General features: G+C 38.1%; 4 protein-coding genes, 1 long non-coding RNA gene and 1 pseudogene across 6 annotated transcripts; 3 read left to right on the forward strand and 3 right to left on the reverse strand.

The window, feature by feature from the left end:
* Nucleotides 1–1,813: 1,813 nt before the first annotated feature.
* LOC149047277 (uncharacterized) lies at nucleotides 1,814–3,658 on the reverse strand. Its single transcript, XR_016186040.1, has 2 exons — nucleotides 3,513–3,658; nucleotides 1,814–1,979 (listed from the first exon to the last, which is right to left on the reverse strand). It is a non-coding gene; the product is annotated as an uncharacterized LOC149047277 (long non-coding RNA).
* LOC113684419 (protein SLC31A2) lies at nucleotides 3,643–8,470 on the forward strand. Its single transcript, XM_027201788.2, has 4 exons — nucleotides 3,643–3,826; nucleotides 4,869–4,938; nucleotides 5,859–6,006; nucleotides 7,014–8,470. The coding sequence occupies exons 1-4, from the start codon at nucleotides 3,821–3,823 to the stop codon at nucleotides 7,264–7,266; spliced, it is 477 nt and encodes a 158-aa protein (XP_027057589.2). The 5' UTR covers nucleotides 3,643–3,820; the 3' UTR covers nucleotides 7,267–8,470.
* A 1,345-nt stretch (nucleotides 8,471–9,815) lies between these two features.
* LOC113684364 (uncharacterized) lies at nucleotides 9,816–13,484 on the forward strand. 2 transcript variants are annotated; one of them, XM_027201718.2, is made up of 2 exons: nucleotides 9,816–9,875; nucleotides 9,996–13,484. In XM_027201718.2, the coding sequence occupies exon 2, from the start codon at nucleotides 10,121–10,123 to the stop codon at nucleotides 12,833–12,835; it is 2,715 nt and encodes a 904-aa protein (XP_027057519.2). In that variant the 5' UTR covers nucleotides 9,816–9,875; nucleotides 9,996–10,120; the 3' UTR covers nucleotides 12,836–13,484. The 2 variants fall into 2 exon arrangements, with proteins under 2 accessions (XP_027057519.2, XP_089060655.1); XM_089204529.1 differs by having other exon boundaries at nucleotides 9,833–9,896.
* A 732-nt stretch (nucleotides 13,485–14,216) lies between these two features.
* Nucleotides 14,217–20,816, forward strand: LOC113684365 (4-trimethylaminobutyraldehyde dehydrogenase). The gene is made up of 7 exons (XM_027201719.2): nucleotides 14,217–14,884; nucleotides 15,868–16,023; nucleotides 17,140–17,402; nucleotides 17,968–18,108; nucleotides 18,363–18,551; nucleotides 18,803–19,032; nucleotides 20,012–20,816. The coding sequence occupies exons 1-7, from the start codon at nucleotides 14,509–14,511 to the stop codon at nucleotides 20,217–20,219; spliced, it is 1,563 nt and encodes a 520-aa protein (XP_027057520.2). The 5' UTR covers nucleotides 14,217–14,508; the 3' UTR covers nucleotides 20,220–20,816.
* LOC113684368 (protein SLC31A2) lies at nucleotides 20,751–27,240 on the reverse strand. Its single transcript, XM_027201726.2, has 4 exons — nucleotides 26,848–27,240; nucleotides 22,125–22,191; nucleotides 21,494–21,653; nucleotides 20,751–21,374 (listed from the first exon to the last, which is right to left on the reverse strand). The coding sequence occupies exons 1-4, from the start codon at nucleotides 26,995–26,997 to the stop codon at nucleotides 21,023–21,025; spliced, it is 729 nt and encodes a 242-aa protein (XP_027057527.2). The 5' UTR covers nucleotides 26,998–27,240; the 3' UTR covers nucleotides 20,751–21,022.
* Nucleotides 23,506–24,302, reverse strand: LOC149047278 (uncharacterized; annotated as a pseudogene).
* Nucleotides 27,241–27,714: the final 474 nt, after the last annotated feature.

Here is a 27,714-nt window from a genome sequence, read left to right on the forward strand (position 1 = left end):
ATAACTCGAATTTTAATTTTAAAAGTCTTTCGATAAACATCAAGGTGTTATAACATAGCTGATTGAGACGCCCCTTTCTTCAATCACGATTGATACGAATGTGAAACTATCAAACGTTCATTAAACTTCCCAAACTAAACGGTCTTATCAGAAAGCTATTAGGCCTTAGAGTAACTGAATACATTTGAAAAGTCGACTCCATTTCTACAACTTCGCCTTCCGCCCAACATGTCCGCAAACCTTTCCTTGTGGACTTTAATCAACCCATCCGGATAAATTTTTTTCTATTGACACTAGCCTACGTGCAGATGTACCCTCCCCCCCCCCCCTCCCAAGGCGAAACGGAGGCGAGATAACGCTTCCGTTTCACCTTGGGGGGGAGGGTACGGCTACACGAAGGCTCCATTGACTCTTTCATTTTCGTGTGGATAGATTAAAAAACGCACGCTTTGATGAAATCATTATTTGAAGATAGATGGCCACGATTGACTTATTACCAGATCATCAGACCACCTCCCATGATTCTCTGGAAATTTTGCAGAACACCGTTTCGAAATGTTTTTGATGTCGGCGCATCAGGGATAAGGGAAGCGAATAATCTTTTCCGACAAGAGACTGGAAAGGAATACTTTGAACGCCTGGCAACTTTGAGCTTGTGCTCATCTCGTGACTGAAGATCGGTATATCTACTAACTATGGTATGGGTCAGCATTAGATTCCATCCACCAAAACCACCTCGGTCGAGAGGGACTGAGATGGAATATTTAATAACTTGCAAAACATAACCGAAGATTCTCGGAAATCCGCAAGTGATGTAGCCGAACATCCGAAGCTGTAAATCCCATGATTCTTGAGGAACAAACAGAAACAGCATAGCGAGAATTTTAAGTCGCGAACCATTGATGGTAGACATGCAGATAATTTAGGATACGTAAATTCTGTTGATGAGGCGCTTAAACTTATTCCGGAATTTGAAACAGGATTGACGACGAAGTTTTCTTTCTTTAAAGCTGTCAAAGGTTTCGGGAACATATATTTATATATATTTGATATAGCTCTTTAGCATTACAAAGCTTTGCTATCGCTATTGTGCATTCTCACTAGTTTGTCTAGTTCAAGTCCTCTGGCATGGCTTGGATGATACCACAATCGTGGAATCATTCGGGTTAATTTAATGCTTACACCTCCTTCCTCGGACAGAAGTCACAAAATACTGGGGGAAGATGCATGAGATATTTAAGGAGCAAAAATTCGTTTTTTACTGGTGTGCCTTTCCTAATTTTGGGAAGGAAAGTGTTCAATTGCCAGCACGGCATAGATTGAACAGCTGGAGAGGAAAGGAAACTAAAAGATACAGAAGAAGTACTGTATATAATAATTTCTTTTTATCCTCAACCTTTGTGTTTCTGTCAACTATGGCTTGCTAATTTGAAAGGTCAAATACATGAATGGGTCATATGACATTGATCTCAGAATACTTTTATGACAAACGTGATAACAGCTCAATCTTGGCTAAATTGAAGATGGTTTAGAAGTTAACAATTGTAAGAACTTTTCACTAACATATGCTGCTGACAAAGGAGAAAATATATGCAATTCTGCATTTTTTGCATTCTATCAAGCAATCATATGTTTGCTCCTTATCAAGCTATGACACTTCCGTTTTGTCACATTCCAAAAAATAACTTGAGAAATACACTGTCACTCATCTTACACTGTTATATTTACCTATTACAGAAGGCTGGAAATAAAGATTTTGTTTTCAAGAAAATAAGATTTCTTGTCTAAGACACAAGGAAGTTTGACTGTGAAGCACAGATAAAAATGCGAGAAATTTTATTTTTTTCAGAGAACAAGGTAGTTCTACTCATGTATAAACAGAACAAATGCGATTTAATAAATCAGATATGCGGCATGACTCCTTTTCTTCCATCCCCACTCAAAACAAGCAAACACACCTATAGAGGTTCCAGTCTGGTCTGCAAATCAAAAGGAGGAAGGTGATCACTGCAAAATTAAGCATTAGGGTTCTTATTTATAACATATTGATTATTGTATACCGATATCTAGAAATTAAAGTTGCAAGTAGCAGCCAGCTGAGTTATAGTTTGAGTTTTATCAAGTCTATTACTTTGTTAAATTTAGAGTAACCTTGACTTGAGAGAGGAAAATTGAGGAGCTGTAATATACTAATCATCAATTAGGGACCACAAAGAAAAATTTATTTATAGAGACTTTTGAAGGAGAGGGGTAAGACTTGTGACAAACTGGCAGACATATAGATAAACTTTACTGCAAAATGGGTTACAATACAAAGTGCTCAGTATTTGGATCAGCTATGGCTCAACTTAAACTTTGCTTTAGCTTCAAGTTTAATCCTTTGTGGTTTCCTTTCTCTGTGTTTATTTTTCAAGTTATGTACACAGAAGAACACAAAAATGACAAGGAATGCTTTTGAATATCAAGAGGCTGGAATAAGCAAGAAACCAAAACTGAATTTTAAACAGTACAAAGTTAATTTGATCTTCCAATGTTATTTAATTTTAACCAGAGAATTTGCTATTTAAATTTATCCCCTCCATTTTTCTGGGTATTGTGAGCAAAAACAAACAATTATCACAAAATGCATGGTATACAGTGGTTTGATTCACCAATGTGGCAAAGGCCTTTCACTGTCTATCCATAAAAAGGGAAATAGTTTGTAAACTGTAAGACATTCTGCATGTTGAGTGTATACTTATTCATCCATGTGAAATTAAAGGTTACTTGAAATAAATGTGAAAGATTTACAGGATTTTCAGACCCCTGATAACAATTACTAATGTGCTGATTTGTTGTACTTAAAGGTTATGATTTTGGCGGAAATAGTGGAAGAAATTTCTGGACCTGGAATTTTGTTGCAAATGTTTGTTTAAATCAGTTTAAGTCAGTTAAAAACTCTCCTGTTTCAAGATTACATGATTACCACACCAGAACCTTTTGTATTCTATATTATGCACCATGTTATGATTACGGTTTCAATAATAAAAGGTGCTGACTCAAGAACTTTCCAAAATATCTCTACATACAAAGAAATAGATTGTGGTTATGTACTCCAAATAGCAGGTCACATCAGTCTTCTGTAAGGAAGTAGCAGAAATTTCTGTGGTGGTTTTGGTGGATGGAGAGAAACATCCACCAAAACCACTTTATTCTATGTGTTAAGAGTTATGATAATCATTATGAACGTTTGGTCGGTCAGCAATTGTGCACCATAAAAAATAATTAGCCAGAGCACTAACTGCTAATTAGTGGTATAAATCTTTTGTCTCCCTGAACATCTAACAATGGCTATAGATAAAATTTAAAAAATATATTGTTGATGGTTTTGGTGAAAGTTTTGGTGGATGTTCCCTAATGACATCCACCAAAACTACGTAACATCTAAGCACCTTTTAAATACGTGAAATATCTGCATAAAATTGCATAAAATGTTTTATAATACTACAATCGAACAATAAATTAATACTTACCATTTCTTTAGTAAAAAGTTTTGACGCAATTTTCCAAACAAATAATACACTTGGGTCATCGGGATAAGTCGGCATGTTGTCGTAGCTTCGTAATTTTTTTCCATCATTCCATCTCAGTCCCTCTCGACCAAGGTGGTTTTGGTGGATGGAATCTAATGCATCGGTATGAGACGGAATAGTTGCCTAATAAAACCCTCCAAATTAAATTGTGACTGAGATGCAGCAGTTTTCTTGAATATCTAAACAACTCATATTCAGTCTAGAAATTAACGATTACCTCCCAATCAAAATCTGGGACTAGCATCACCATGCAAGTAAGTGATTTTTTCTTCGAATTTGAACGTCAATGTTTTCCCGAAATAGTATACTCTGTAGCTCGCCTTATTCGAGTCTGTTCCAAAATTTATATGTTGACTCCGAATTTATGTTTTTAATTTCATCTATGATTTCGATGGAAATTCAATAGATTTTAATTTCCTTCGCATTTCCTCATTGTAAACTCGTGCAAGAAAGATAGAATGTAAATGTTTTCCCGAAATAGTGTACTCTGTAGCTCGCCTTATTCGAGTCTGTTCCAAAATTTATATGTTGACTCCAAATTTATGTTTTTCATTTCATCTATGATTTCGATGAAAATTTAATAGATTTTAATGTCCTTCACATTTCCTCATTGTAAACTCGTGCAAGAAAGATAGGTTTTCGACCTAAGAAAGAAGATTGCATAAGAGTGCGCTGCACCTCGCCCACCGTAGAGTCTCTGTGGCTCAGTGTTAGAGCATCGGAGCGAGGAATCCGATGGTCGGAGATTCAATTCCTTACGGGGACTCAGAATTTTTCTTTTGTCCCACGCTCGTGACAAGACGGAAAACATCTTTTTATATTTCTTTGCTGAGCTTAAAACTTACCATTATTCCATTTACAAACATGACGTTATCGACATTTTGATCCTAGCATTATGCAGAACGCGTGTCATGTGAACTTCGTAATAGACCCCACTTCCCGTAGTCTCTGTGGCGCAATAGTAGAGCATTGGAGCGCGGAATCCGAAGGACTGAGACTCGATCCCTCATGGGAACTCAGAAATTTCCTTTGTCGCACGCTCGTGTCAAGACGAAAGACATCTTTCTTTATCTCTTTCCCCAAGAAACTATCATATTTTCCAGATTATTTAAGTCTATAATTTTGTTGACGTTAATTGGTGTGTTATTTTATGAAAAAAATCAAGGCCATGAAAGACGAACCAGTAACCCAACATTTGAAAACACTTATAATATTTGGGTTCTACTTCAGTGTAAGAAAATGTTAAATCATGATTAAACTGTGGATAACTAAGTTGTTTAATTTAATGTTTTCTAGATGTGGTTTACTATTTCACGGGATATTTCACATATTTTGTTCAAAGATTGGAGTGTGTCAAGTGTTGGAGGTTGGTTTCACTTTAACCTTTTAACTTCCATGAGTGACTAAGACAGAATTTCTCATTACTATATCTGTACCATATCATGTAGACAAGTGATGAGAATTAAAAATATTAAATATGGGATTACTAACTGATCCAATACCAAATTCTCCAAACTAACATAATGAGAATAATTGGGAAAAAAGTAAGGAGAATTGCAAATGAGATCTTGGGAGTTAAAGGGTTAATGGCTGTGTTATTGTTACAGAATGGTGTTACTTGATATTGATAACAAAATCCTAATATCTAATTAACAAATAGATTCCAAGTTGCTGTGCGTCTGTCCAGTAATAGATCACAGATGACGTCAAAATGTGGTAAGAACAAAAAAGTGGCACATGCGGCACAGCCGAGTGTATCACTGATGTTCTTACCACATTTTGACATCCTCTGTGATCTATTACTAAACATATGCATGGCAACTTGGAATCTGTTTTATATAATAAAGAATTAAAAAATACGGAAAAAAAAAATTTTAATGATGATGTCATCTATATGTCTGTCCTCCATTAGATCATAAGTGAGAACCAATCAGAATGCGTGCATTTAACTGAGCTTATTATATAATCATTAATATTTAAAAACTGCCCCTTGTGAAAAACATGCTTCTAATTAGGAGAACTTTACTGCTCCCCAAACCCTTTGACCCTCAGAGTGACTAGCAACTAATTTTTCTCCTCACTATATCACCCTGAATCACACATTAGGGTCACAAGAATAAAGGAAATGATTATCAACCAAAGAAGTTCTTGATTGTTAAACAAATTCTCCTTTTCAGCACCTTAGGAAATGTATAGAGAGCTGTAAGAAAAACATGCTCACTGATGTTTGGGTACAAAGGATAATTAACAGCATTCACTGAATTCTTGTATTTCCATTTTCTTCAGGTTTGGTTGGATCATGCACTATCATAATTGTGATTGCTGTTTTCTTTGAGAGTCTTAAGTCTTATAAAGGCCTATCAAACAAGAAACCAGAAAAGAAAACTTCTGAATCTATGCCTCTCTTAGGACACCTACATACCAATGAAAGCAGGTAAAATTAGACTTAAACGGTGCTTATTCTTATTAGTTAGTTACAAACTGGTCAGGGTACTTCAAAAGAGACTACTGCAGAATGAGTTGCTTATTACATTTTTCTAATATTTAAATGCAATTTTATGAAACTGTTGTAGTCTCTTCAGCAAGTTTTTTTTGTAACTAAATTAACTGCCTTTTCTTAACAAACACTTTCCCTAAGAGCTTTTAGAACTGCAAGCAAAATTTTTTTTATTTGCTTGGTGTTCATCCTTTGTTCTGGTTAAATTTATGTAGTATTTTATGTTTCAGAAATGGTAGTATGTAACTTCCACTTTAAACCCCTGTGCCCCTCAACAAACCTCAAACCTTTCTCTCCCTTTGTAGATCTGCCAGAGAGAGAGAGAGAGAGAGTGTGTCATTACATGATCTGTGTAAACTTGTTACTTATGAAACTAGTTACTGCTAAACTCACCCATTGAGTTCTCTACTGTTTTGTAGTAGAAAATTGGAGTGCTGAACTAGAGCATCAGAGGTTAAATTCCTTGTAAGGAGTAAGATATCTTTTGGTCCCAAGCTTGATACAAATTTATCATCCCCTTATCTCAAAATTAATGGTCTGCCTAGTTTCATTTACACCACACCAGTTCCATAGTAAAAGGCAAATTTCAATTAACTTAAACCCTTTTACCCCTAAAGGTGACTGGCATCTAATAACTTAAAATTTCACCCCTGAATCAAGTAGAAGGTCATGAGAATAAAGGATATGATCACCAATTAAAGAAGCACATGACTTTCAAACAAATTCTTCTTGTCAGAACCATAGGAAATATAGAGAGAACAGTGAGGAGAATATGAATACTGATATAAGGGTGTAAAGGTTTGATAGAATGGAATCCTGTAGCTCAGACTACACTTGTATTCACTCTTTGTTTGACTTAACTCTTGGGTTAAACATTTCTGCTTTGGATGCAAGGTGTATGAACATTGTCACAATTTCCTTTTGACTCTGAGTTTTATTGTTAGGTTCAATTTGATGGATCACCTCAGGAGGACTTTTCTGTATTTAGTACAATTTCTTGTTGGATATTTCCTTATGCTGGTGGCTATGACATACAATGTTTGGTTGTTTCTAGCTGTTGTCATTGGTTGCGGCATTGGTTATTTTTTGGCAACCCCTTTCATGGAGTGTTATTTTGATAGAAAGAGGAAAGCTCCCAGTCAAACATTAGACAGCTACGGAAGGGTCTCCTCTTTTGGGGATCCTGGTTCCTTATGAAGAAAAATGATTAATTGAAAGGGTCAGTCAACAGTGTACTGACTAGTACAGGAAGTGTCTGCTTGGAATTCTCTGATTATTGATAATGGTAATAAGACCACTGAGTGGAGTCCAACTCAGTCTGTAATCATACAAGTGATTAACAAAATCAGACAACTGGAAATGGGAGTCTGTTTTTTTTAATCACAAGTATGATTACAGACAGAATTGGTCCTGTCAATTAATCAAAACTATAACAAAATTTGAGAAAGAAAGTAACATCATTTATACATTTTCTTAAAAAAAAAAAGCATAAACAATTAACTTGGAAATTGTGAGACAACAGCGCACACGCATAATGTGTTTTGTCCACTAACACAGCATGACTTGTTAACTGTCCCTGTAACTATCCTATTACACTGTCCAATTACAAGCATGACATGTAGCCTGTTTTATTAGTGCTCAAATTGGGCTGGTGATGACCAACCACATTTCAAGAATTTTGTTATAGTTTTGATTAGAATGATGATAGCTTTTCAGTTTAGAGACATCAGTAATGGATTTCTAAGGTAATCAGAAGCACAATGAAAGAGGTATTGCCTTCACAATGGCTTCCCTCGTCTCTTTTGTTTAAGAGTAACATCAAGAATTGTAAGCCTATAGCTGCAATTGCTGAAAAGCAAGTAGCAAGCTGAAATATCTCAACTCTGGCTATTTAAGAAATATTAAGAATTTTTATAAGTGGATACACTTAATAAGCACTTGTTTATTGATGGATTATTTCTTGTTGTATGACCAATATAGGGTTTTTATATCAACGCCTGGCCAACATTATTCATTTGTAGGAGTCAGACTTTTCTTTGTTGGGCTAAACATACTAGTAACATAGAAAACAAGATGCATTCCTTTATCGATATTAAGTCAGTTTATAATTAAGTTTATTGAAAATAAGAAAGGAAAGATTTTGAAGGTTTTGAAGAGACACCAGTTAGAACGCGAAGTAAATTCAAGTAATCCTATTCCAGGGTAGAAAAGATAAGCTTGAGTTATAACTATAATAAAAATTTTTTATAAATTAGATTTTTGTATGTATGATTTGTTTGACAAATGCTTTAGTGTACGTTGGTTTGGACAATCCAAAGCATAGAATTCAAGTAACCCTATTCCGGGGTGGAAAAGAAATAAGCTTGAGTTATAACTATAATAAACATTTTTTTATAAATTAGATTTTTGTATGTATGGTTTGTTTGACATTTTTTTAAGTGTATGCTGCCTTGGACAATCCAAAGCATGGATGGATTGACAAGTAGGAGGCAAGAGGGCCACATCCCTTTTTTCGTTGGATTTGTGTTTTTTTTTCTCTCTCTTTTCAACGTAGCATTTTTTCCCGTTGTCTGGCTTTTTGTAAAAAGTTTGTGCTGGAAGAAAACTAAAACAAAATCGTAAAAAAAAACCCAGATCAGAAAACAGATCAAACTACAGTGGAACCTCGATTTAACGAACCTCTTGATAACGGAGTCCTCGGTATAACGAACGATGCTGATCAGCCCGACCAAAGTTACAATAAAATGTATGGGAAAACGTCGATAAAACGAACCTCGATTTAACGAAATCCTCGCTAAAACAAACAATCCGAAAGCCCAAACGCATATTATACCCCAATATAACGAACAAATGTCAACACGTGACAAAAGACAAACGCGAAACCGACCAACAAGAATCAACAGCCTTCAATCTGAAGAACTTCACAGGTAACAGCTCATTATAAATACCGACGGTATTGAGATAACGGCGACATTCGTAATTTTGTTCGTCTATACATACGAGCATTTCTTGAAGCCACTAAGTTTGTCGGATGGTATATATTATTACCGACCATAAAAAATTAAAGCCAGTAACGTAATGACTTAATGGCTACTACATTTGCGTCAGTATAGTAGGAAAATTCTAAGATAGCCAGTAACGCAATGACAAAACAACGAGATTTGTGATTATCATGAAACCCACGACTACGTCACAGAATACCCTGCCACTCATTTACATGTCGCTGAATAAGAATAACGTTTATTGTGTCATGCCTCGATCTTCAAAGTCTCCCGACACATGTAAATGAGGTGGACCAAAGTGGCAGGGTATTCTGCAGTTGCTCCGAAATTTGTGCTCCTTGCTTTAAAAACAGGGTGCTGTAGCTATGTACAGACCTGTACGGCGTCATGTAGACATTAAAGCACAAACGCTATTTACAGTAATCGTTCCGATCCCAAAACGCTGGGTAGTGCGACGTCACACCACAAAAAACGAAAAAAACAATTAACCATCCCTCGATTTAACGAACATTTTGGTTGTTTCTCCGCAAATTTCGATAGAACAAACCCTCGATATAGGGAACCAATTTCCCCAGTCCCTTAGCATTTCGTTAAATCGAGGTTCCACTGTACCGACTCAGGCCTGGTACCGACTCGACCTTGAGTTATGAACCGGATGAACCGGAAGACGTCCTTTGTCTCGCCTCGTTGGGATGCTGAAAGCCGAAAAGGGCTTGGAACTTATAGATCGGCATTTATGACGTTAGTCTCTTTCGCTTTAAGAAGCCGGAAGTTGTTAGAGCGAAGCCATATTTTGCCTTCCAGGTTAAGATATTTTGCGTCTACGTATGTTATTTCACTTTCATCCTGGAATTTATTCTTGTGAAACTTAATTGTACAGCGTCCTAGTATATCCATAACTTAATGCTGACCTAACTTTCGTAGGCAACCAGACATTACGTTGCGACCTTTCATGGAAGTATATCGATCGATTGACGGATAGTCGTCGGTGATAAATGATAATTGAGGTACTACAACGGTATATTCAGAAGTGAAAGACGCAGACAGATATGGAGAAATATTCCTATCGAGAAATAGCTAAATTGTTTCGTGAACCACTGGAAAATATAACAAAGGTCTGCCAAGATATCGAAGTTAACGCCATTGTCAGGTACGACAAGTGGACCCTACTTCATGTGGCATCGGCTCAGAACAGACCAGATGTGACTGAATATCTCATAAGTATGGGAAACGATGTAAATGCTCTTGACAAGGAGGGTAAGTCGCCTTTATATTATTGCCGATCTGAGGAGGCTGCAAAAATGCTTCTTAACGCCGGTGCTGAGGTAAATCACCGCAGCATTTTAGGTAAGACACCTTTACAACATGCTTGCATATCAAATGCTTCCCCTGAGGCAGTGAAAGTACTCTTGCAATCTGGTGCACGAGTTAATGCTGAAGACAACTTTGGTGACACGCCTTTCTTGTATGCTTGTGGCATGGCCTACGGGTGTATAGATGAAGAAGAATATGCAGAAAATCTGCCAAAAATAAACATTTTGATTGAACATGGCGCAGATGTTCATCACACCAATTCAAAGGGCGAAAACGGATTGCACATCTGCAGCTCATATCGCGCTTACGAAATAGCTGAAGTCCTGTTGAAGCTTGGTGTCATTGTTAATACCCTGAACAAAAAACATCAGACACCTTTGATGATGGCTTGTTCCAAGAAAACGTCTCAACTCCGCAGCGAGAATGCGCTCTTGGTTACCTTGGTACTTCTGTTGGAGTATGGTGCAGATCCTGCGATATCAGACGATCAAGGAATGACACCTTTACATGTACTGATGCTACATAACTGCAGCTCCTTAACGTCAAAAGTTGAGGTTGCATCATCCGTGGAGGTCCTACTCAAGCATGGAGCATCTTTGAATTCTGTTGACAAAATGCTTCGCACTCCTGTACATTATGTAAGTTATGAGGCTGATGTTCATAGATGGACAGAAATGCTGGAGCAGTTAATAATACTCGGAGGAGACGTGAATGCAAAAGACGCGGAAGGGTTTACAGCTGTTCAAGTCACTGCAACATGTCAACAAAGTCATACGACGGGATTTCAGTTGCCCTGGGACTGCATTTGCGAAAATGAGAAAGTGGTGCAGGAGATCGATTGGAACAGCGCTCGAAAACAAGGGGTGACAGTGGCGCATATGGTTTTCGCGAACAGAGGACTGCAGCTCGGAGGTTTGGAAGTGCCTTGGAACGTCAATGATCGTGACGATTTTATGTCAACGCCACTGCATTATGCAGAATTCTCAAATAACACTGCCGTGATCATGTATTTGGAAGTCTCACTTGCGACAGCCGATGTCACTTTAAGAAACTGTCTGGATGAAAGTCCCATGAGTTGTGCACTTTCGGCTCTCAATCAAGAAATGGTGGAGTCACTTAGGAATTACGAAAGAAGTTCGACTTCTCAGCACGAGAGAAGATTGCCAGATAGTTCATGTAGACTATGCGCCTTCTTTGCCCTCGAGGAAGGTGAGGCTAACCCCCATCTACCATTTAGGAAGAGAGAAGAATCTATTTCAATTGATGCAGCAGAAGTGCAAATCAATCCTGTGAGAAATATGGAAGAATACTTGTCCCATATTCTTCATACACCAAGGATCGGTAAAGTAGCGCTTCAAGATGCTGAGGTGGTCCAGATATGCAAAGAAACAGAAAACCTGATAGTGGAGATTCTTCGGAGAGTCGCAGACCGTGATCAGCGTTTCCGTTCAACAGTGATAATGTCTGGTAGTGTTCGAGAGCAAACCAAAACTGGCCTACCTGATGAGTTCGACTTTATGTGCAGTCTTGAAGAATTCAGCTCCTCTTTTGAGGTGGTCGACGATGATTCATGCTCTCCTGGCTTTGTACGTCTGAAAAGAAGTAGCGACAATGCGAATATCGACGAATTTTTTGACGCTGACGGAAATCTCGTGCCATATTTGGTCAGATCAAAGTTCGAGGAAACTGTAAGGTTGGTGATGTTTGATTCCAGCCTGTGGAGTTGCTGCAGGATTTGCTCAAACTTCGTTCTTCCCAGCTCCGATACAGGCATCGTCCGTCCAAAGCCATCAATCATCATTGAACTCTGCTGGAATGGCCCAGTGTACAAGAATATGTTATATTCAGTCGACCTCGTGCCAGTAATAGATGCCGGGGTGTTTTGGCCCAGGGGTGCAATTCCACAAAGTTCCGTGCTAGAAGACATTCCAAAACAGTGCCTTTTTGCGATGACCATTCCGCGCTTTGAGCATGGTATTTATGGCAATGAAGTAAGAATATCTTTTTCACTCATGGAAAGCAAGTTATTTGACAAGCTTCCTGAAGTCGTCAAGGATGCTTACATCACAGCGAAGGCTATTCGGGATGTTTGTCCAGCATTAATAGACAGCCAAGAATATTTTTATGATGAAGCAAATTTCAAAGCTCAATCTTTAATTTGCTCATTTTGGCTCAAGATGGCCTTGTTTTATGAGTTAGAGAAGCATGGCCTGGATGACAGGAGCAGTCTAACCGAATGGATCCGAAGAATTTACGGGAGAATACACAAGTGTATCTGTGAAGATAAAGCCTTTCCATCCTTCATTATTCCACAACAAGACCTCCTTTTCTCCAAATTTTACGCAAAAGGCAAGAACCTTTCCACTGCTGCTAAGAAGCTAGAAAAGGAGTTAGCGGCTCTCCAAAAAATGTGTCAGATTATTCATCGATTCTTATTGAGCGACGGCTAAGCTGTTGTTCGTGTGAAGTAACCTATATTTGACTTTAAAACGAGGCGAATAGTGTGAACTGTTTGATGACATTTCATGGAACGTCTTCTTCTCCCAGAATGACGGTGTTGTATCTGTTTCATTCTCCCTCGCCAAGTTCGTACGGATGAAGAACAGTTTTCTTCATATTTTGACAGAAACTGGATAAAAAGTGACACGAAAAAGACTATAGTAGCTTAGTGTTTTCTTACAGGTTGAACAAGCTCTGCGAAATGTTTGTTCCAAACTATCAACATAAATGATTGAATAACGCGGGCTAATTACTACTGTTTATCTGGATCTAATTTCACAAAATTCATATCTCCAATGTTTTGAGAAAAATTGAAGCCTGTTCTTTGATATACACTGACGTCTTTGCCTAAATCGGATTTCAAACTTTCATGATGGTTTAGTAACCCTTCCCTTGATGAACAGCTAACAGTTCCCTCATTGGTTACAATTTACGTAGCACCACCAAATCCAAAACGAGAAAAAGCGTATAAATTTTGATGAGGTCAACTTAATCAAACAATTCTTGAACGTTCGTCAAAAGAACTTGTAAAAAACTTTCTTTTTACCCTTAAAACAAAGTACCTGAAGGAATTAAAATTATTAGTGTTATCTAAGCAAACTCAGTTCCAGGGCTTTCCTTGCCCTGGAAACGAGGTTGGGTCTTAAGGGGAAAGTGCTATACGGCTATAAGGTCCTATAAGCCCAATGAGGCATCATAAGTCTGTCGGAAATGAGACTAAAGAATCTGCTATGTTCCGAAACTTCACGTTTTATTTTATAAAATCAACTTAATCTCCCGCTCTCTCTCACCGTTCTCTGTCCCACGCTCTGGTCTCTCTTAATTTAAATATATAATATGACCCTATTGTTCAATCATCTGTCACTTATCGCAAAAAATCAACCGGAAATCAATTAACGCTGAATAATCTCTCACAAGTCAACGTAAAAGCGGTTACCCTCTATTTATCTAACAAATGAAAGTATGGCGGCCCAGAAATCTACTGGCAACTAAAAAATAGGTAATAGTACTAATTGACTTAAGCTGGTAGGACTTCCGTCAATTTTTCTTCTTACTCGGAGTCATCAAGAGAGATTAGCAGTTGGTGTCTTACCTAGATTTGTAGAAGGAAAATGGTATTTCCTTTTGTTTCCTCCTTTCCGTACGTGTTCCAGAGAATTTTTAACTTCAATCTTAACGATGTCAACTGTCTTTTTATTTTCTTTTTGGATGTGTAGTTACAGGAGCGAAAAAACATAAAAGCAAGGCAGTCGCTAAAAGTGACCTCTCGCGAAAGTGCTGGTCACGGTAGGTTGCATTATATGATAATTTTGGGCTCATTATCTTTTTTCTCAAGTTTTGACAGATTTTTCCACTTCATCGTTAAACATTCAACTGGTTTTATAGTTTAGGACCCAGGAGCCCATTAGTGGGCTCCTGAGGACCCCAGTGTTTGATGATCTTTGATATGAGCGTGACTAAGCGTGACGTGCTTTCGTGACGGAGATAAGACCATCCTCGCGAGGGACTTGCACTAGTTCTCGTGGCTTAGCAAATTTCTAGTCAGTTCGTACAACGTTACATCGAAAGATCGCTGTACTTCTGAATAACTTGGATCGAAGAACGTACATTTTGCGAAAAAGGCATGATATTACAAGTTTCTCGAACTCCTCTTCTGCGAAATGGACGTTATCTTTTCCTATGCTCTCTCCGTAATCTATCGAGCAATGTTGGGCAACCTTGCCAGCCGCTGAATTACATCAATGGGCATCGGATCAATCCAGTTAGCGAGGAAGAAGAAGGCGATATCTATGTCACTGAGCCAGCTACTGGGAAAATTATCTGTCAGACACAAGGTTCAGGAAAACAGGAAGTAGATCGTGCAGTGAGCTCAGCGAAAGAGGCTTTCAGTTCATGGTCCAAAATGTCAGGGATGGAGAGGGGGAAAATCTTACGTGAAGCGGCCAAAATTATCCGGAGTAGAGTCAAAGACTTAGCCACAGTTGAGGTCATGGACACCGGTAGGATGATTGAATCGGTTAATATTTAGTTACAAACTCCTGTTTTCGGGTTTTTTTGGAGGTTATTTATTTCACAATATTCGCCCTCAGGAATATGGGTCAGTCTTGATAGTTTTAGTGGACACAATGATTACTCCCTCCACCCACAACAAAACCTCTCTTTTCTTCAGTGGTTAGTAGGCCTACATGTGAGCTTATTTGCCACACCTGTCTAACATCTCATTTTTGTTCCACCATTACTCAAAAATTTTTACTCTTGGAATCAATATTACCTCAGATAAGTAAGCCCTCTTGTGTTATAATACTCTGTTGAATTTCATCACGATTTTTGCTTTTTGTTTTAATTTTGAAGCTGATTAGTTGAATATGTGGCAAAGCTTTGCTGCACCAATCAGATAGCAAAGTATAGCAAAACCAAAGCAATTCTGAAGTACTCTTGACATGTAATCAAAAATGGCTGTTATTAGTGGTTGTGATCACAAACTTGAAGATCACATACTTATTGGCAGTCAATGGCTGATCAGCATGGTAACCTATAGTCTCCCAGCATGGTACCACCCACATTATTCTTGTCGCTCAACTGGGTTTTGTAATGCTGGCCCTGGTGGTTCAAAGGGTGGATAATGCTATCAGCTGGGTAAATCACTTTCTGGTGGATAACCCAGCACCATACTCACAGTCATTTAGTCATCACTTCAGGGGTTTATTTTGAACCAACATAATGACCAGCTCTCAGTTGACTTGTTAGCTCAGTTGGTAGACCATAGTACTGGTATTGCAGAGGTCAGGGTTCAAATCCTGCACAGACCTGAATCACTTCTGCTTAGGTAGTGTTCATTACTGCAAAGATAGCTTTCATATTTATTTCCAGTATGTTTTTGCAAACACTTATCCACTATATCATGATTTATCTGTTGGACAGTGCTATTCCCCCTCTGAACAACTGGACCCTGGTGGGTTACTTCTTAATTTTGATTAAATAGGAAAGCCATTTCATGAAGCAGTGTGGGATATTGAAGGTTGTGCAGATGTCACAGATTATTATGCTGGTCTCGCTCCAACCATTAGTGGCAAGCACATTCAGCTTCCTAATGGATCTTTTTCTTACACAAGGCGAGAACCTCTAGGAGTGGTAGGAGGTAAGTGATGCACAGAAAACTGAATAATTTGGTTGAAAACAAGATAAGTAGTTGTCTTGCTCAGTAATATTTAGTATGATCATGGTGTGGACTTTTGGCCTAAGATATTTGTAATGCAACAATGATATGTTGTAACCAAATATTGTAGCATATGAATTATAGCCTTTTCATTTACTCAAAAATGCAACCATTTGGGAAGCCTAGCCATGGATGTTTTAGAAAGATATCCAGATTTTATGTTAAAGCTTTTGGTACCTTTATTTGTTTGATAAATGTAATTTTTCTCGATATGATACCTTTCAAAAGTACTTCCAGTACAGGAATTATAAGAGCTTAATGAGCAAGTTACTGTCAGCTTATCCCTGTTTACCTTAACATGAAAATAATGAATTGATAAGTTTCTACATAAACTGCACCTAAATCAGATGCTAGTCTATGATAATTAATTCCTCAAGAATCCCTTAGTGATCAGTAACCCCCAGTAATCCCCCATGTATTTTATTACAATTGACAGTAATGCCATGATCTGATTGGCCAATTTTCCATTGTCAAGAAGAGTACAGACAACACAGCTCACTTCAATGTGTCATGCAATGAAAAAATGTTTTTATTGAAGGTTGATTTTATGGTAAAAAAACAAAGTGACAGTGGTTTAGTATGGTCTGTACTCTAATCAACAACGATGATCATCATCACAATGGTCAAAATGTTGTGGACTCACGAGGTGCAGCCAAGGGAGTCCCCAACAAATTTTGGTCATTGTCAATTTTGTGGTAAAAAGCCAATTGACAGTGGTTTAGCATGATCTGCACTCCTATCGACAATGATATTCATCATCACAGCCACCAAGATTTGTTGTGGATTCACTTGGCTGTGTAGTTATTTATACACCACAGTGGTGGGTGTCAGTGCAACATCTATCTCACCTCAGAACACAACAGGTTAAATGACTCCAGCAGGGCTTGAACCTGATCCTTATAGACCAGAGTCTCTTTAAAGCTAATGATTATACTATTGTTTTTTCACAATACTGTACATGTGTTAAATTACAAAGAATCCTTAGTTTTACGAGTTAGGTGTTTATAAACTAACATCTACTGTCTCTTGCATTTTCAGGAATTGGTGCTTGGAATTACCCATTCCAAATCTGTGTTTGGAAATCTACTCCTGCCCTAGCTTGTGGAAACACAATTGTGTTCAAGCCATCCCCATTCACACCCCAGACTGCTGTTCTTATTGCTGAGATTTTCACTGATGCAGGGCTTCCTAATGGTGGTTTAAATGTTATTCAGGGAGAAGGAGTGACAGGCCATTTGCTAACATCACATCCTGATGTTGCAAAAATTTCCTTTACTGGATCTGTACCCACTGGACAAAAGGTAATCTTTGTGAAAGAAATAGCTAACAGATGAGTAATCAAATATAGGAAACAGTCAATTTATATGTCCTTTTATAGTATGGGTTGAAATTGAGTGGGATTTTCTTTTCTTAGCTGGTTGAAAATGTTTGCCATAATTTCTAGGTTGATAGGTTTTGATGGAGACTCACCAATCCCTTTTCTTTGAACATTATTTCTAAGGTGCAGAAAATAAGCTTTAGAGGCTTTTTTCAAGAGTTTTTCAACTTCTTGTAGGTCTAATAAAGTATTTAAGGTTTGACTAGGTCTTTTTGTGAGGTTTCATGAAGCACAATGGGGCAAAAAATGTGTTTATGTCAAGGACAGTGTGGTAAAATGTGATTCCTGAGAGTGATACTGTGTAATACACAATGTTTGTTGGGATTTTATCCACCAGAGGTCTTGAACATGGTATGTACTTGAAAAAGCCCCCCTTGCACCTCCCACCTGATTATTCTCTTTGAGTAAACCCATTTCTAGGTCTGATTTCATATGGTTTTTGTTTGTATTGTATCTACACTCTACATGTATTTGTACTTTTTCTGCAGATCATGGCAGATGCATCAGCTGGTGTCAAACATGTCACTCTTGAGCTGGGAGGCAAGTCTCCCCTTCTCGTCTTTGCTGACTCTGACCTTGAAAATGCTGTTAAGGGAGCAATGATGGCTAACTTCCTTACACAAGGAGAGGTATAAAACTGAATTTTTTCAATTGTTTCATTATTTTTACAAAAATACTATTTTTCATGAACACAACTAGTGTTCTGTTATTAGTTCATGAGGCAATAGGAGTCTGCAAGGTGCATCTGTTTGCAATATAATGTAAATGGTATATTTTGATATACCACACAATTCTCAAAGCACTGTCTAGTAAGGAATTATTTTAAGAATTTTTGTGTAGTTACTTATGTATGTATTACTAGTGTATTTGTTTGTTTCAACAGGTTTGTTCCAATGGAACTCGGGTATTTGTTGAAAGGAGCATTATGGATGAATTTCTGAGCCGAGTTGTGGAGCGCACTAAAAAAATCAGAGTGGGTGACCCCATGAACCCTGACACTCAGATGGGAGCATTGATCTCTGAGGAACATCTTCACAAAGTTCTTGATTATGTGGAATTAGGAAAGAAAGAGGTGAGACCATCTTATGAATAGCTTAGTGTACATTGATTTTAAAAGACTTTGGAAAAGAGAGAAACTTCTAAATAATTCCTCTGGTATACTATAATATTTCCAATAGCAAATGAAATGCTCGCCAAAGCTATGGCTAATTGGCAAAGTGAGGAAGAAATTCTGGATTCTCAGTGTAGAAGTCTATTTACTTTGTAAGCTATGACAGGTCTTTAAGACACGGAAACTAAAAATAAAGCATTGTCAATTTTTAGGGTGCCAAAATTCTCTGTGGAGGTGAACGCCTTAAACTGGAGGAACCCAGATTGGCCAATGGGTTTTACATGTCACCCTGTGTGATGACTGACTGTTCAGACGAGATGACAGTTATTAAGGAGGAGATATTTGGTCCTGTTATGACAGTGCTGCCATTTGACACTGAAGAAGAAGCTGTTAAGAGAGCAAACAACACTGACTTTGGTTTGGCTGCAGGAGTTTTTACAAAGTAAGAGTGCATTTGAGGGGTTGTGTCTGAGAGACGATACAATGGGGAAGTAGTTAGTCATTTGATCAGTGGGGTTGAGGACCCATTCATTCTCATTTCGTAACCTCAGTGGTTATATGTGTGGCTCCTGTGTCAGAGTCTACGTCTATAACCTTCATTTTTTTTTTACCAGCTGTACCAGCGCTTAGCAACAAAGCAAAGCTTACGTTGAGGGCCCCTCATTATTAGTGCTAGACCCCTTGTAACACTCGCGCCAGCTCACTTTGCTCGAGACCTCCTCGAAACTTCCTTGTGGATGAGGAAATGCCATCGTCGTAGCGCCAGCCAACGGCTAATTGGCAAAGAGTTACTCCCACACCCTTTCCTCACTTCTTATAAATCAACTTGTGTAGCAGATGGTTTTATGGTTCTATTAAAATGGAGGCGGTGGAGCAGCGAAAACCAACTGTGAAGCATCCAGGGGAGATACAAATTTTCCTTTCTCCATTCCCCTAATAGAATTTCTGGTCGCTTTTGTAGTGATGGCGCATCAACCCTTTAACTCCTAAGATCTGATTGTCAACTCTCCCCTCCAGTTGTTCAACATTCCCTTGTAAATTAGTTATGAGAACTTGTTGCTAAATCAAGATAGCAGCTTCTACCGGATAAGTTTGAATATTCTCATTACCTGTTTATTGGTTAATGTCTTGACATTATAGGGAGACGTTTCATGTTAATCCTTTCTGGGAGTACAGGGGTTAAACTCCCACAAATCTTCCAGCCACACGGGCCATCTACATCGCCTTAATTTATCAATGTTTACTCTATGCCTATAAACTTAAATTACTGATTAAGCTCAAAACGGACTACCGAGAGAGAGAAACGAAATGCCAGATTTCATCCCGTTCCAGAGCAACCATTCAAAACTTTGCATGTAAAATTACGTGGACACGAAACTTTGCATGTGCTCTCAAACGAAATCCTTCATATCTTTTTGCAGAGATCTCAATCGAGCTCATCGTGTTATTGCTAATCTTCAAGCAGGATCCTGTTGGATCAATAATTACAATTTAACACCGGTCGAGGTTCCTTTTGGTGGATACAAGAAGTCTGGCGTGGGTCGCGAACTGGGTGAAGACACCATTGAATATTACACGCAAGTTAAGTCAGTTTACGTAGAAATGGGGGATGTGGAGTCGCCGTTTTAACCAAATCAGGGCATCCGCCAGAGTCGTCGAACAGTTGAGTTGCACGATAGCTTGACTGCGGGTTGAAATTCCAAATACTACCCAAATACTGTTTTAAGCATTTCTCTAAAAGAGGAACCAAGTCAAAAGGGGAAAACTGATGAAAATTCTAATTCAAAGCCATGTGAATTTGCAGACGTCAGGATTTCATTCATAGTTGAAAAAATTATTAATGCATACTTCCCTGCGATGGACACACAAAAAGGAATCCTTTCATTTCCGTGGTAAAGATAATTCTCCCTTGTAACCACTACACAATTATCTTGTTAATTATTCAAAAGAATTTGGTGTTAAATCAACCTACCAGAACAGCACCCTCTGACTGAAGTTTTATGGAAAGTCATAGGACGAACTAACTCCGTCCGGTGAGGCATGTGGAGTGGGAGAGGAACAATTTATAACTAAATACTCTTAATGATCTAGCTATGGTCACTTAAGTTTGTAACCCGGCAACTGTTAATACTTGCAGATCAAGAAAATGATATACGGATGTCAATTAATAAGTTATTTTACTTCGAAATTATACAAAATAAAGCTCTGTTTTGATTTATTGAGCAAGCTGTTGTCGACCTTTTTTTCCAATTTAATGATATTATGTTACACATACAGAACATGAGTCTATTCCGGCTTTTCTTGTTTCTGAAAAATAATTATATTAATTCTGTATGTCTGAGTAATTAAAAATTTATATACTATCAAGGTCTTCTCAGTTTAATGAATTTCCAAAGCACAAATTCTGACTATTCTCAGACTTTGTCAAAAAATTACTTTTCACCTTCAATATTTCCGCCATCAAACGCCCTATTTTTAATGGCCAAATTATTAAAACTTAGGTTTTCCATAGACTGTTGACTCCTTATCTCGTCTAAATTGGTCACTTTTACCACCATGGCGGGACTCCCATGTCCGGAATTAGCAGAAGACTCTGTTTCCTTGGGATTGTTCTCAGGAGCGAATCCTGCGAACAGAAAGTAGCCCAGGCCTGCTCCGACTATGACAGCAACCCCAAGGTACACTTGAAACGTCATAACTACCAGCATGAGGAGGTATCCCAGCACTACTTGCAAGACGTGCATTATGGTTTGCACCAAATTATGGCATGTGCACATGTTCTGTCTAATAACGACAGAAAATTTAGTATTATGGTGCATTCTTTATTCCCCCCTCCCCCAACCTTGTGATGAAAATCCAATCGGCACAAAATACAAATTCACACCAGCAAATCACCGTCTCACCTGCAACCCCGTCGAGTTTTCCCACAGTATGTGATGTCTTTTCCACGACTGCTTTCCCTCGCATCTCTGCTATGTGTATGCATCAGCCTTGTTCTGAAGATTTTTAGGCCTTCATAGAGTACAGCCAAGAACAATACTGCAACACATGAGCCAATCAACACTGTAATTGGGAAGGGAAAGAAATGGGGAGTGTAAGCACTGGTCCATCGCCTTGTTAGAACGAAGGCCTGCGTAATGTACAACTACCCTCTTTTGCTTTTGTGGATTTCAGTTATAAGGCCACCAAAATAAAGCTTTTTGTTCATGAGTTGAGCGCATATGCCATCAGTGACGAGTGGAAATATAACATTAACAGAACTTGAACATGCTTATCTTAGGATCCAGTAGAGAATTTGATGTCTTCACATTCGTTTTTCTACTTTACGCAGCAATTCCCTCAAGTATTTCTTAAGTTTTATTCAAGCTTTCATTTTAACTCGGAAGCTTAGGAACATTGGAATAATCTGAAGTATATATCATCCCGTTTGCACCGAGATCATGTTGTTGGTGTATTAAGAGTGATATCGACCTAGAAACTCTATCGTAGATTTATCACTTTCACAATCGTTTCATTGCTTATCAATATACTTACCTTTCGTTGAAGTGATTTCCCAATGTTCAAACAAGACACTGAGGTCTCTCCTGAGATGGAACATCATCTTAAAATGGAAGCAAAACTTATGCTTGAAATATTCTAAGACAATTAAATGCCAACTGTCTACCAGAGTGGACGTTGGAATTGAAATATGTGACTTGTTTTCGTGGCTTGATTGACCTTTGTCATAGGGAGAGGGAATATAAGAAACAAGATTGGGGTGAACAGAAAATAAACATCGGTCCAGATCACAGATGGCGTCAAAATGTGGTGAGAACAAAACAGTGGTACGTGAAGTTCAGCCAAGTGGGCCACTGGTGTTCTTACCACATTTCGACTACTTTTATCTATTACTTAACAGACGCTCGGCATTAACATGAAATCTATTTGTTTTATATGATGAAAAAGCAAAAGGTTTTTAATGCTGACGTCATCTATGGGACTGTCCTTTGGTAGATCATGAGTAATAACCAATCGAAATGGGTGTATAGTTCAGCTGAGCATGTATAAATAACTATAGCTCAAAATGTCTTGTCCAGCCTCCCAATTTCAAGCCCTCTCAACACTGTGATGCCTTAGTGATCAAGTGTTTGTAGAGTGACGGAAAAAAACGTTTTGTGTGTCAAAACTGAGTGGATCTGACTCAACACTTTGGTGTGATCGGTTCGAGAGGAAACCAAGACAGGAAAAGAGTGAAGCTTTATACACCACAAAGTGTCCGACAGATTGCGTTCCTGTCTAGAAGTGGGAAAACAAAAAGAAAAAAAATGCTTTTTTTTTACGGTCGCCAATATCAGTTTTGTAAATAGTAAGTCACACCAAAGTACCCTCGGAAAACAAACAAACAAGAAAAGGAAACAAACAGAGCAGGGAGAAATTAGGAAGTTTTTTGGAATTTCATAGTTCTGAATAAGAACCGACTTGCCAAGTATCGAGCTGGGAAAGCACCTTGATATACACCTCTAACAACTTTTCCATATTTCCAGTGCAGCTCCATGGTGCATTTCAAACAAAACAACTAAAGAGAACAGAACCATTCTAATTAAACTGGTTGATTATGTTCGTAATAACGGAAGATTTTTGCGCTTCTGCTCATTCTTGCTTCCTACATAATACACCTTTTGCTGTTCATTTACGCAAAATCTACATTTATTTACGTCAACAGTTGAAACTATACGGCAAATATACATTCATTAGCACTTCCATGAAACTCATGAACGCGAACGAACTTTCAATAACGCTTTTTCCATATGTATTAACATTCAATAGCATCAACGGATGAACAATTGCACCTTTGAACAATCAAACAGAACAAATATACTTTCAATCTCGCGTAATGGTTGATCAGTCATTAACACCAATAGAAAATCAATTGCATAGTATGACAATCAATTGCGTATTAGAGACATTCAATAATACAATTTGCATAGAGACGTACATTCAATTGCACCTTCATAAAATCGTTTATTCGATATGGTCAATCGTTAACGTGAACTGACAAACATGTGTGTAGTAATAACAATCAACTAGGGAAAAAGAAATTTCAAAATTGTTCGATTACAGTGTACTGTAATGTAATGTTTTGTAATTATCCTTCAATTTCTTCATTATTTAAACATCTTGGAATGTACGTTTGCATAAATCTGTACCACTGTCCACATTTAGCAGCCGTGATGGTGCCTATGTTTCTTTGCAGGGCCTGAAGTAGCAATTGAGTGCGGAAGTTGCCTAACGCGGTTCCTTGTCGTCTTGCCTGTGCTCTGTTGTTCATCTGTTCTTGCTGCTCTGGACGGCTTATGTCCGCTTTTATGGCTGCTTTTAAGGCACTTATTTCTTGCTCTACAATGTTAAGAAACGGGCTGTATGGTGGTAGCTTTTTAAGCTCAGAATTAGGACCAGGAATGGCAGGATTGTTGTGGGCTGGTGCACCGTCATAAATGAAATCACATGTTCATTTGGGTCGAGATTTAGCCTTGTCTGTGACAGGAAATCATTAAATCTTTGTCCATTCATTCCACCGAGAAACGAGTCCATTGGTGGGTGAAATTGCCAGTGCTACATTAACATTTCTCCCTCGCTGACCACATACTTGTCGATATGCCCTCTCTCCCATCCTTGCTCGTCCGTGACTTCTTGCCGTCCAAATATTGTACCCACGCTCGTCTACGAAAATACTATGATTCACTACAGCATGGCGCATGAACCAGTTGGCATAGTCGACTCTTTTTTGCAGGACATCAGGGCGGTTTCGTTCAACTGGGAGTGGCCTTGCCAATTTCACACGATACAACATACCTTCAAGTGTTCTTGCTACTGTACGGTCATGGATTGTTGGTTTTCTTGGAAGACGCTGTCTCAATTCTTGATTTATCTGTGCTAGTGTCAGCAGGCAATTTTCGTTCAAAATGTCATTCAGGCAATTCCTCATTTCATCATCTACTCGAACATGATTTGCTCCTCCTCGTGGTCTCTCCGCGATCCTTCCTTCTCGCAAGTATCGTGCAACGATACTTCTTGCAGTTGAACGGTTCACTCCGATAGTAGCGGCAACCGTCAAATAATCTTCATTCACATCTTCGAAGGCTTGAATAATTCTTTGACGCTGTTCAAGTAGGATTCTGTTTCTTGGTGGCATGATTTTCTCCGGTTATTTCTGTCCACTTGTTCATACAGCGTACTGTGTACTGAACATGTAAAATGTTCTTCATTTTATATCTGCTTCAGCAAAATATTGCGCAAAAAGGAACATAAAATTTAAATGATAATGTACATACTCTTGTATTTTTGTTCAGTATTATAAAATACATGTAACTACGATGAATGACACTAATGAATATTTTTTTCATCCTATTGTTTATTCGAAAAACACCAATGTTTGTCAGTTCACGTTAATGATTGACCATTTTGAATAAACGATTGTATGAAGGTGCAATTGAATGTACGTCTCTATGCAAATTGTATTATTGAATGTCTCTAATACGCAATTGATTGTCATACTATGCAATTGATTTTCTATTGGTGTTATTTATCAATCATTACGCGAGATTGAAAGTATATTTGTTATGTTTTATTGTCCAAAGGTGCAATTGTTCATCCGTTGATGCTATTGAATGTTAATAAATATGCAAATAGCGTTATTGAAAGTTCGTTCGCGTTCATGAATTTCATTGAAGTGCTAATGAATGTATATTTGCCGTATAGTTTCAACTGTTGACGTAAATGAATGTACATTTTGCGTAAATGAACAGCAAAAGGTGTAACTGCTCAGTTATTGAATGCGTAACTAATTTAAATATCGATGCCCCGGGGGAATTGTTTAACCGAGCTAGGTCATCCATTGAAGCACGTATCAGACTGACCAGATGACCGCCACAAACAAAACAAAGTTTCTATCGCAAGTACGTGCCTATTTTTAAAAATATATTGCGTTGTTCCGGTTTCGTGGGCGATATATATTTTTAACAAACAAACAATCACCAATATTTGGAATTAAAATCTTTGTAGATTAGCTATGTCAGAATCGCGCTGCAATTATCAACGTACCTCTCTCACAAACCCTCAGAAACAATGGTTTGTGTCTTCACACTTTGCGTCGAATAGGTCATTCAAGTCTCTGTTTTTTAACAAGCCTGATCTTGTTCTGATTAAATGTAATTTGTTCATTTACAATTTACACGAAAGGCATTCATATTGGCTTTTACGTCTTAATTATCTTTTCGCCTTTGTAGACCAACGAGGTCTTCACTCGCATATTGTTTTCGACAAAATACTTTGGCAAACGAGTGGCCTTGTTAACTTTCGAAATTCTCTTGTCAGAAAACATAAACATTGTTAAACAAAATGGATTGATTTGAGGATCCTTTCCTTGATCTATTTCAAAAAAAGAATGTTTTCTACTGCAAGGTTATCAAGTCATTAGTAATAACTTAAAACACTGTAAACGGAGGAATGGGCTATTAAACAAGAACAAAAAACCCTTCAAACAAAAACTGAAGTATGGCAGCTAACCAAACAACTTTGTTCTATATAAGCGTGCACAAAAATAATAATATAAAACAGCCATACTTGATACGAGAGGTTTATTTTTTACCCCGATTTTGATATACGCTTCCTCTTTCTCGCATACTAAACTTTCCTGAGTTCGACCTCTCTTTTCGTGTCACAACTGCTTTTCTGGTATTTGTACTTTCAGAGAAGTAGGAAGCTTTTTTTATGCGCCATTTCAGAGCAGCAGGACTTCAACAAGGGTCGGTTAAAGACAAACCTCTAACTTAGAAATGAAAGAAGTGGTCGCAGAGGTAACGATCACTTTATTATGTCCATGCTAGCGTGTGGAAATATTCCCAATAGAAATGAAGTAAAGAAATTACGCATGAAACTAACTTGTGATTGTGCGTTCCGGAATAAGTCCGAAAGGAGCAGCCGGAATAAAGTAACTGCTATTTAGATCTTGTGATGAAACTGTGATAACCCTCTTTGAAATAGTTCCTTCAACCGCGTGAAGTCTATTTTCTCTTCAGTGCTCACGAAACCGAGAATCTCCGTATTATATAGCAATTTAGACATTATATGAAAAGCGCAAACATAGCAGTGGCCTCATTACTTTCAGTAAGGCTCTTTCTCGGAGAGCCTGGCTTATCAAATTGAAATTGTTTGAGAAAATTTTTAAGAAAGTAGTTTAACAATATGAAGTAAAAGCTAGCCGTTGATAACTCCTTACCACATGCCCGGCCATTTCCCCGCTATGATCACCGTGGTTTGAGCTTCCTCCGTGATGATCCATGGCTGCGGTAGACGCGTGTGTTGTCAGCATTGGACGTTCACCGCCGTGCATTCCGTCCCCACCGTGCGAATGACCGCCGTGAGACATTTTGAATTTCGAAATCGTCAGAAGAGCGCTAATGTATCACAAGTAGACAATATTCATCGGAGACTGAGCAGCTTATGAATAAATGCTTCGCAGTAAAAAGCTCTTATGATTATATGTTATGAACCTCCTTAATTTTCTCAAGTGCGTCATATATTCGCATACAAATAGACTACTTCATTTCTGTCATCTGATTGGTTCGATGCACTTATAAAACAATGGCTTCAAGTTGTTCTTCTAGCATGTTTACTAGACCAACACGAACCACTACAGTGGGTTTCTATAATTGACCTCCTCTTCAGCTTTCTTGCGTGAATCTATTCACGTGCAATATAACCTTCAACTTATGCAGATTCACGTTCTTCAATTAAAAACTTTTTTTTGAAATTTTAATTGGCAAATCGGTTCCAAATGAAACAGAGTCACGGAATGATTTGTAATATTTTAACAACTACATAAAAAACTTCGGATGAGAGAAAGTAGATTATCCTTCTTTTGACCCTTAGGAGGACACCTTCAGGTATTCCTGAAAGGAAAATGAAGATTTGTTCCTGTTATTCATAAAAACAAAGTACCAGTCATTACGTCCGAGCTTCAATAAAAGCCGAAAAAAAAAAAAACGGGAAACGTTGAGTAAAGGAAACATGTTTCAGAAGGATGACTAAACGGTTCCATATTGAAGAGAAATGATGAATTCAGCATTTTTACAACACATTTCGT

Source organism: Pocillopora damicornis, chromosome 4 (assembly GCF_964200805.1).
Source record: "Pocillopora damicornis chromosome 4, jaPocDami1.2, whole genome shotgun sequence".
Lineage (NCBI taxonomy): Eukaryota > Metazoa > Cnidaria > Anthozoa > Scleractinia > Pocilloporidae > Pocillopora > Pocillopora damicornis.